The 11154-nt window shown below is 32.4% G+C and overlaps 1 protein-coding gene across 1 annotated transcript; it reads right to left on the reverse strand.

Annotated features, from left to right (window-relative positions):
* Positions 1–500: 500 nt before the first annotated feature.
* LOC100803090 (general transcription factor IIH subunit 2) lies at positions 501–4610 on the reverse strand. Its single transcript, XM_003554068.5, has 5 exons — positions 4411–4610; positions 3700–3983; positions 2759–3220; positions 2179–2554; positions 501–1053 (listed from the first exon to the last, which is right to left on the reverse strand). Exons 2-5 carry the CDS (start codon positions 3976–3978, stop codon positions 908–910), a joined length of 1263 nt encoding a protein of 420 aa, XP_003554116.1. The 5' UTR covers positions 3979–3983; positions 4411–4610; the 3' UTR covers positions 501–907.
* Positions 4611–11154: the final 6544 nt, after the last annotated feature.

Here is an 11154-nt window from a genome sequence, read left to right on the forward strand (position 1 = left end):
TTAGGATTGTGACGTTCTACCATTTATTTTCTCAATCCATATTTTTCTTTTGATTTCTACATTTTCTTTCAAAAAAATACCTAAAAAAAATCAAGGGTGAGATGCTGCTGAATTTATGATCAATTTGGGGTTTTCATCACCCGTGGTGCATGCATTATACAATATTACAGAAGCCTCTTATTTAGTGTTATTTTAGAAGCCACTTTAACATTTGGGGGGGATTTGGAAAACGTGTTATAAGTGCCTATTGAGTTTATATCCTTTTTTTTTTTTTACTATAATACTCGTTAAAATAAACGAAATAAAGCTTAAAGAAGTCATGAGTGCTACCCCCCACCCCCAAATGAGAAAGTATAACTTTCTTTTAAAATCAAATATTCAGCTCAACTCTACTTCCTAGTTCCTACCACAAGTGTATGAAAGTATTTTTACACACATTATCTACGATCCTGCCACAGTAATGAAATATGTTAGCTGAAGTCAGAAGTTCACAACTGCGATTGTTAAAAGCAAAACACGCGTAAATATCTCATACAAATAATTTAATGATCAATATTTATCGCCAGCAAGAATGGTGTCAGCCCACTGATTGAAAAAAACACAATGGAGACATTTTACATGTGCCTTAATTTCCAGCAAAAAAACAAAAGAAGGAAAATGATCAGAAGTTGTTGGTTTAATCTCACCCTTGTATAAGTAATATCACTTCTGTTGTCTGTCCTGCAAAGCATTTACTGATCAAGCACCAAAATATTGTGATCAATGAGCAGATGATAATGTTAGTCAGTCACTTGGCACCGGAACTTATTCATGGGTCCAGTGGGTGGATGCAGTATAGCAATATGAAGGAGACAATGTAGAACGCCATTTTTATGGAAATTTTAAGTCACAGGCAGAAGATTGGCAATCATTGGGAAGCAGTTACAGACTTAGAGTGCCTGGAACTCTCACAGCCTGGGCAGTTATGTAAGCTCTCATGAACGTAGATGTCACAATCGAGGCAGAATTGTTGCTTGCATTTTGGGCAAATAACAGAAAGTCCAGGCTTGTTTCCTGTGTCCCAAGTTAATGGAGGGGGTTTAGGAAAATTTTGAGCAACAACATATTCTATATGCAATACTATTTTAGAAGAAAAGAGAAATGCCAAGGAATTTACAGCATTAACTGTACAACTGAAGATTTTTAGCAGTGGGCTTATGTAAGTAAACTAATCAATATCACAGAGAGTATAAATACCCTTAACCAAAAGAAGTCATCAGTTTTTGTCATATTCAAGAAATATGACCACAACCACTTAAAACCATCTTCCTTAAAAAAATTCAAATTCTTTGGTAGTTGTAATTAGCATGCTCTAAGCATACACATTGTTATTAGAACCCAACATTGTCCACACTTTCCTTAAGCAGCGATAGGCGCTTTTTTTAAAAATAGGGGTCTATTGCATAACTTAATCAACTCTAGCTTGAAACCATAGATGCATCATCATGATGACAAGAAATCTAAGGCCTTTATGTCTGGTTGAAATTTTTGCCTATTATCATGAATCCGGAAACAGCCTCTTTGCATATGCAAGGGTAAGGCTGCGTACAACATCCCTCCTCCATACCTTCGCATAGCGAAGAACCTCTGGGCAATGGAGTACGAAGTTTTTTTTTTTTTTATCATGAACATGATACCATAGTTGATAGAATTATACTAGTATAAAGACACACTGTATCAGGAGCATATTGCAGAATAAATAGTTGGACTGCCATTTACAAAATTGAAGCAACCACAGTCAGAACAGGGATGTTTATGACAGATAAGATATTTTCTCTGTCTTCTTAGGCTGCACAATGGAAGTAGTATTGAATTTTCAAGCTTGGATATGTAATATAGATTGAATTGAAAGCCAATTCCTACTCTCAAAAAGTCTATTGCTACTTTCTTTTAATATGGTGAGACCCTTTTTATTTAAGAGATAATAATACATAAACAAACCAGGTTGGACAGAACGAGACCTAAAACAACTTCCATTAACAATTTATTAACTTCTATAAAATATGGAAGATAAAATCTCAGTGAATAACTCGTGAAATTACAGATTTCTTTATCTTTACGATTATTTCTATATTTGACATATATATGTTGGCCAACATGATAAAATTGAACAAGTTGGAAATGTAGAAAGAAACTTACCCTGACTAAGAAGACTTTGTTGACAACCAAAACAAGTATTGGGAAAACTGTGGTTTGAATCATTTTGAGATGATGGAGTGACCTCATCAAACATCACTATAGGAAATAGATGATGATATGACCTTGCCAAATGGGGTGAAGAAATAAGGGTCAATCCACACACACGACATTCAGTGGGAAGCTCACAGACACGAACTTTGCATCTTGGACAAGTGTATCCCCCTCCGGTCTTGGCCTCTTCATGACATGTGCATATTGCGACAGAACCCTCAGCTGATCGTTGTGGGAAACCCATCTTAATTAAATTAGCAGTAGCATACTCTGCTATTGCTGGAGGTGGAGGTGCATGCTCTAGGATCAACTCTTTAAAGTGGGACTGCATGAGATGTATATAAATATATGAATATACAAAATACAAACATTTGAAAAATGCAAACAAAATCTAAGGTGATCAACAATATTTTAAGTACTTGCTTAAATTAAGGCTGCTTGACTATAAAAACTCAAATCACTTTTATAGAGGATTATTTGTATTTGTTGTCTACATCTACATGGGTTCCATCAAAATCAACAAACAAACCTCATCTAGTGCAACAGAATAAGTCCCTCCAGTTTCCTGGCAGAGATGTTTGCAAACAAACATTTCAGCTGCAAGACCAATGACTGAGCACCTTATTTTACTCTTTTTGCATTTCTGGATGGTTTCCATGAGATCACCAGGATCACATGTACTGAGAGCTGAATATAAGATCAGAACTTCTCGATGACCATATGATGGGATTTGATTTAGATATCCAAGAACAAGCTCCAGTGCGTTTTGTAAGGAGGCATCACCTGAGCATTCCAGTTTACCCATCAAAGCTTTAATGTGAGACTCAGGACTGCCACCAAGTTCTGTTATGCAATGAGCAATCCCATCTTTTATAGTCACCAGACCAACATGACTAAGTGGATTCTGATCAAAGAATTCCCTGATAAATGCCTCAACCTGTTTCCCCATCACGGCCATCCTACTAGGTCGAAAGTCTCTCTCTGAAGCTGCCTTCACATGATAACAGAAACTGAGTTATATACAAGGACAAGAGATTAAAAGGATATACATGTGTCATGTAACTGCAACGTTCTACAATACCTCAACTAAAATTTGAATAAGCTACTTATGGGGCCATAAACAGTTTCCTAATGTCTTTTCAGGCATAAAAACAACTCAACATGGAAACACTGGTGTGACTGTGATACACTTATGAACAATCTAGTTAAGTTTTATTCAATGCTTGTATATAAAGGAAAAGGCTACTAATTCAAAAAATAAAGGTATTTCAAGCTTATGTCCAAGGCAGGCACTATAGATATTGGAAGAAACGTCACCCATGAAAACTGAGTAAATTCAACTTTTACAATTTTATTCACAAAGTGTTTCTATCATGAGCACCACACACATCTTCAAATTGAAATCCAATTTTCAGTAATCAAAGCATTGCTCCATGCCATGAAACTCAGAAACCTATAATGAAATTATACCTTGGACAGGTCAACAACAATGTACAGGTATCGTATAAGCCCCTTCTGAATCCGTGCAGTAGCTGCTGTGGCAGCAAGGGTACGAAGGCGCCTGCGATATTGGGCATGGTAAATGGCAGTAGTATCTATGGGGCGAAGAAGTCCAGATTCATCCTCTTGCAAAGCCTCCCATGATCTATCCTCAGCATAAGTTCTCTCCCAGGCTTCAAGGCCTCCACCATCATCCTCATCATCATCCTCTACGTCTCCGTTAAGCGGTCTTTCAGCAACATTGTTCATAATTGCTAAACCAAAAGAAGCAACAGTTAACAAACCAGGGGCAGCACTAGTAGCAGGAAAATCAAGAATACACTTCAATCTTAGAACACAAAAAACACGCATGCAGAAACGAATCATTCAGACACAATTACACAATAAAGAGGCTAGCAAAAAAACAAGATAACTGAATTATTAGGTTACAATCCGAATAAGACCGACATATCCAACTTGTATAGAAAAAATATGAGGAATTAAAAAATTATGTAAAAATAACTAAAATTGAAGATAGAAGCAGCGTGATGTTGTTGATGGTAAGAGAAGCAAGGAGATTTATACGATATAGATGGCATTGAAGATGCTATTGTTGAAGTGGGAAACTAGCAAGGGCATTGAAAAGGAAATGAATCTAAAGAATAAAAGTGATCGAAGGGGATGCGTAGTGTAAGAAATTACCTCAAACAAATCAAATAAGCAGCAACGATTAATGGTTTTGAAAACCTAAGAGCTCTTCTTGTTCGCACCCTCACAGTCGCCCAGGGTCGCCGCTGTTAGCGATTGTGGCACCGCCGCCTGGGCTTCTCTTTGATGAGTGGATTTTAGTTTTTTTTTTTTTTTTTTTTGTACCATTTAAATAGGGCTACTTACTCTGTATAACCATAATGAAGAGAAAAGTTGACAATGCACTATTTCACGTGTTTTTTTTTTATTATTATTAATGACCGAATTTTATCAAAAACCATAAATTTTGATGGGTTTTATAATTTATTTAATGACTTTTTCCCTAATTTCATAATTTTTAATAAATAATTTTCAATAAATAGTAAATTATGTGTATTAAAGAATGTGTGGTTAGTAAAATGTGTAGAATCAAACCAAATTGAACATAATAATTATTGATTTAGTTTTTTATTTTTCAGACTTTTGAGGTTCGATTGAGTTCATAGTTTCCCAGGTAAAAATCCAACAAAACCAAATTGAATCCATTTTGTTAAGTTGAACGGTTACTTTAAGTTGAATTGTTATTGTTCTAATATTATTTAATTTGAAAATAATTATTGTTTTACTTTAAATTTAATTGTTGGAAATTTTTTTGTTTATTTATACGATTGATTATTGAATTAATTATTATTTAAATTTTATTTAATTAATAACAATTTTTTTAATATTTATTAACAGAATTTTCAAATCATAAAATCGAATCAAATCAAATAGTAAAAAATTAATTTAATTTGATTGAAATTTCGTAAATAATTTAAATCAGATTATATCTTCTTTTTTTTTTACTTGGTTCATATTAATTTAAAACCAAAATTGATCAAATCGCAGTGCAAACACTCTTCTTAGCATTCCTCCTAAAATGAAATAAGCGTTGAGTAGATTATCACTACTGGTGTGCAGTTCATTGCTGTCTTGTTGCTGGGCCTATTTTACATATGGTCCATGTTAATTATTATTTTTAAATTTAAACAAATTAAACCTTAACCCTTAATATGTTACAGTATCTGGTCGATCTACCATTTTTAATACTTTTAATTCTAAATTAAATTTCAATATTTCTTAAAGTAAATTACCAATAATTATTTATTAAAAATAACATTAAAATATTAAACCCAAATTAATATTGTCGTGTTAGAGTACACTAGTCGAACATGTCGATATATTATACGCTGTCGTATCTGCCTTGTGGAGGGGAAGGAATATACATTGTCAGTCATTGTTTTCTTTTAGGAAGTTGACATTCTCACTATTTTTTTTTTTATTATTTCTATCACTTTTTTGAAAACTAATGAAAATAAACAAAATTGTCTCATTTTTCTCATCCTTTTCTCCTTTTCTCTTTCCCCATTCTTCTCACCACTCTTTTTTCTTTCCCCAGCCTTTTCCCCTTTTTTTATACACAACGGAAGATTGATTATGTGGTGTTTAGAGTTGAAAATCACAACAAAATTATATTTTTGTGATTTTTTTGTTTTGGAAAATATTATAATAAAAGTATGATTCTGTTATATAATAAGAATAAAAATAAAGTTACAAATTGAAATAATAATTTTATTGTTTTATTTGGAGTGATAAAAATTATACAACAAAATTATATTTTTATTATATAATTGGGGAATGAAAAAAAAACAAATACCTAACAAAAATACAAATTTATTATACACTTATACAATTAAAACATACAAAGATGATTTCACCAATAGCAATATCTTTCTCTTTATCCACAAAGATAAGACTAAGAATCTATAATTATTATAAAGATAATAGTCTTATTTGGTGTCATCTTTCTTTTATACATTTTTATCCTCAATTATTACAAATCACTGTAACATTCTATTTTAAATTCGTAATGTTTTTTTTACATTAGTATATAGTAAAGGAGACAAGGGATACCAGAAAGGCCCGTACAAAGAAAGGATATGAAAATGCTGCTACCTATATCTTCGGGTTAAATTATATTTATAACTTAATTATTAATTTGATTCTTATATTATTTTAAAATATTCAATTTAATCCGTAAATTCTCAAAAAGATTTAATTTGATTTTCTTTTAAAATGTATCAATTTAATGCTTTGTATTGAATTGGATTGACTGGTTAGGACCATACCATCAATTAAATCAGGTAGGAGGGCCTTCTGCTGTCCCTTAGTGGTCTGGTGCTTGCAGTGGTGCTCCTCTTGGGCCTTCCTTCGTGGGCTTATGCTATATCTACTTCTTCCTATCAGTATAAATGCGAAATAACAGAGATTATAAATGTGCAAGGCTAACACCATGAAGGTAGAACTATCAAATTCTATTAACCTTCCCTTCCCAAAAGATTGAAAAAATAATTCTCTGCATGCGTTCCCATTTTATCATATGCATTGTGGTCGTGGGGATGGATTGGATTTTGGTTCCCATTAAGGGTTCTTTTTGTGTTTTGGCACAGGTTTGTAGCTAGAAAGGGAGTACATATAGAGGTATACTAGGGGTGTAGGAAAGATTTTTCAGCTTTTATTGGTATGGGACCTCTTTTGAGGAGGGGTAGAGGAATTAAATTAGAGGTAAAACACACATATTGTGTACCCTTGTATCTTTTTTCTCTATTAATATATATTTTTCTTTTGCTGATAAAAAAAAAAAAGCAACATTTCATTTTAACATGGATAAATATCTTTTGGTCTTTTATTTATTTATTATTATTATAGTACTTTTCATTACGCTTGTATTTTAGCTATAGATAGTTAAAAAGGTTTTGCGCGTAAAGAAAATGCTTATTTGAGTTGTATGATGAAACTCATCTTCATAGTCAATGAATTTTCCATCATTATTAGGAGTTGGATGTATGATAAATTTGACCTACACATGTCCATTAAAGCTTACAATCAAATAATTTAAGTCGAAAGTAAGGATAACAGCCAGAACTAATAGAATCTCACAAAATATTCACGATGAGGAGAGCAAATAAAATCTTCACTCATGAAAATATTCAGAAATACAAAGTCTAGAACGGAATATCTTATTAAGTTGTGCACCATGGACCAATCTTAATATAAAAAAATGGACTTACGAGATTGTTGCAGAACTTGTGGATTCATCGCGGTCTAACGATAGCATTTCGACCATAATTTTGGTTTAGAGTATTAATGATTTAATGCTTAGATGAAGTTGTGCTTTCAAATCCATTTGATACAAGATTGAATCATTCAATTTTGACAATTTTCTTATCTGAGAAGATGGAGAAAGTGTTTAGTGTGGGAGGGAAAGAAAATGTGTATAGAAATGTTACAATTATAATCTCAATGAAATGTAATCCACCCAAAAGAGAGACAAATCATCTAATATTTATAATATCTTTATTCAAACTAACAATGAGGGTTGAGTTTAGCCGAAAGGACTAGTTTCTCATAACATAGGGAATTAAGATTTGAATTCTCACTTAGAGAGATATCCACATTTAAGGTTTAATAACATGATTGACTCCGAAAGAGAAAATTTGTAGGAAATCAAAATAAACTTCATTTAAGTTTTTTCCCTCTTCCAATTTACGCATAATTTCATCAAGATACACAAACTTGTGCCACCTGTTTTCACACACCTATGAAATTGTTTAGGACTTAAATTTTCTTTGTTCCCATAAATATTTGCATCATAGATGTTCATATTAAGCAACAAAGCAATTTTAACCTTCACTTTGGCTTTATTGTTCTATTGTGTTTTGCAAAAGTCAAACCCCCACTTTTGTGCAGACAAAGAAACGAATAACCGAAACTAAAACACGGAAGCTACGCAAAGCTAAGAATCGTATATGGGCCCAATTATTGGTATTATATTGGGCCTCCACATTGGGTTCCTGGGTCCACGCTATTTTGTAGTAGTAATTTATGTAGAACAAGACAAACAAGAAAAGGATAGAAGAAAATATTTAAAGAATCTGAGCATCAAAGTGGAGGAGTTTGTGTGCCAAACTAAAAAAAAATAAAAAAAATTAAGGATTAATTTTATTTTTTTTTATAAATAATCTCTACCACGTAGCGGACGAGATTAAATACGCCACAAGTGGCCAAAATATTCTTCGGACCAATGCAAATAAACTCCATAAGTTACACATTTGAAATGGATTAGTAGAGATTCTTCAATCCCTAATAAAGTTCTGCAAAGCACAATCTTTTGCATATGAAATTGTCAGAGAATCCACCCACCGATCTGTGACATGTGTTAATGTGTTTTGCCTTTAGGACATTATATGAGAATAAGAGAATAGAGTGGGAAAATGCAATGCTTTGATCTTCCTCAATGATCAAAAACTCCCAAATGATGTCCTTTTCTTCTCTTTCCCTCCATTCCTAGTCAGTGGTCAGAGCAATTCCAATATATGTTTTTGGTACAACTTGAAAACTCTCTTGTGGTGGGTCACCTACTACCTATACCATGATGAACATAAAGTGGGCCAAGCCTACCAAAAAATCACTTGTCATTGAAATGCTCTTACCGTATTTCAGTACCAAAAGCTAATCAAATTAAAGTAAATTTGTAGCTTCAAGTTTCAACATCCTAATCAATAATGTAGAGAGGGTACACTACTAAAAAAAGTAGATTACCGAAAACCATTATAATTACAATATACTTTATTTAAGTAACACTCAAGGCATTACATCCTCCAAAACAAACCCCAGCCATAAGAAAACTACTAAAATTTCCTATTAAAAAAAAAGGGTATACAACTTTTCATACCCCATTTGGCGTTTTGCTTAGAGAAGCACAAGGCATATAGAGGAGTACTATCAATTAGTTAATAATTAAGCATGATAGGTACCCCAAATTAATAACATTCCCCGATGAATTCTCAGTTCCCACCTCCTCCACTTTGTCCTCCTCCCAACAACTTCAAATGGAAAAGTTTGACATGCTATTAATTAGACCTTTTTGCTTGTTGCCAACTTAGATAGAGAGAGAGAGAGAGAGAGAGATCATTTCATAAGTAGCTAAACATGTGTCGTGATTAGCGCGCACAGCCATTGGATTCTTAAAAAAAAATTGTGGGTTTTAACAAACATTTGACCAAATTTGTTAACACTGTCTTGATCACAATTTTTATTTTGAGGTACACATTTGAAATTTCCCTTTTTCCTTTTTAATTATTTAACACAAGTTTCTTTGTATGTGTGTGTAGTGGTGTGGGGAGGGTGCTTATTTGCTTGGACCCGGGAGAATAATTTTGCTTTAATTTAATTTATTCTCCTTCTCCCATTTCTACAAATCAGCTTTATTCTATTACCATCAAGGGAAAGAGAGAAAAAAACATAAAGGAAAGAGGAAAAAGGTGGAGTGATAACAAATGTAGGAGGGCATCAAAGAATAAGCATTTCTTTAATTTGGTTTTGAAAAAAAAAAAAAGAGAGAAAAAACTCCACCGAGAGATAAATGGCAATTAATGGAATATTTCATCTTTCCTTAGATATAGGGCATCACCAATGTATCTGGTGGCCAGGAAAGCGTTTGCCAAATGTGATATATATTCTCATACGTGGTTCAGAGAATATTTTGCTTTTCAGTGTATTTTGTGACTAACTGACTACACAATAATACACTGTTAGAATTAGTGAATGCCACAAAAAGTTTTGGATTAGTCTCGTCTCTATAATACAAGAGATTTTCTATTGAATGTGACGTAGGTAATGTGCCATTTACTAGCTTGTTTTGTCCTCAAAGAAATTAAGAAAGGTGGTCAAACTTAGATTGAGAATCGGAAAGAGAAACGCAGGAAAAGCCCTTGCTTTTCCACCTCTCCTTCTTTCAGAAATAACCAACTACAAAGCACTTGTTCTGCCGGGCAATAATGGCTCTCTCAATTGATCAATCATACAAAATTTGATAATAATGCAAACTGTTGCAATAGAGGGGATAAATTGGAAAAATTTGTATCAGTAGATCATGAGAAATGACATAAATGAATCTTATATTATATTTTAATCAAAATCTTAAAATTCAGGATTATGAATCTTATTTTTATTTGTATGATATTTAATTTTTTCATTTTTACATGATGTAGGATTTCATATTATCTCAACACAAATCATATTAAAAGGAGTATTAGTTAAAAAATTTAAATAAAAAAATAGTATTTAATTACTTTTGTTATATTTTTAAATGAAAAACATTTTTTAATCAGAACAATTAAGATTTTTTGGTGAATCTGTACCCTCTAGTAAGATATATAGAAAGTAATTAATTAACTTCACATGTTTAGTAATTCCTTTATTTAGTAATAAGCATAATTCCACATTTTATTCGACAAGTTGAATAATATTAGTTATTTCCCCTCCCCCTTATCTCAAAAGTCAAAACTGATGTTAATAGTGTATAAGGGATTTTATAATAAGACGGTGTTGCACATATAATATAATATAATACTAGTACATAAAAAGTACTTTAACGTTGAATTTAAACCCAGAGAAACTTTAATTATTTCTCATAGTTTATTGAAGAATTCACAACTTTTAACAAATTTTTAGTAGAAATCATAAAGCTAACCTTATCGGAATTGGAGCATCTAATTAAGTTATATTAAATTCGTGTACATATTTTCGGGTTTTGGAGGTTTAGATTGGATGCATTACATTACCTACCTCATTGGCCATAGTTAGGAGCATATTTACTTATCCATTCAATAAAATTTAATAAGTAAACCATATCTGACAAATAATGGAGATTAGTAC

The sequence above is a fragment of the Glycine max genome, chromosome 19 (assembly GCF_000004515.6).
Source record: "Glycine max cultivar Williams 82 chromosome 19, Glycine_max_v4.0, whole genome shotgun sequence".
Classification (NCBI taxonomy): domain Eukaryota; kingdom Viridiplantae; phylum Streptophyta; class Magnoliopsida; order Fabales; family Fabaceae; genus Glycine; species Glycine max.

What these genes read in the sequence shown, in the direction of transcription:
- LOC100803090 (XM_003554068.5), bottom strand. Translation starts at nt 3,978, where the DNA reads ATGAACAATGTTGCTGAAAGACCGCTTAACGGAGACGTAGAGGATGAT. An exon ending in ATTCTGTTGCACTAGATGAG is followed by an intron (nt 2,555 to 2,758) that starts GTTTGTTTGTTG and finishes CATCTCATGCAG; the next exon opens with TCCCACTTTAAAGAGTTGAT. An exon ending in ACAAAGTCTTCTTAGTCAGG is followed by an intron (nt 1,054 to 2,178) that starts GTAAGTTTCTTT and finishes CTTGGGACACAG; the next exon opens with GAAACAAGCCTGGACTTTCT.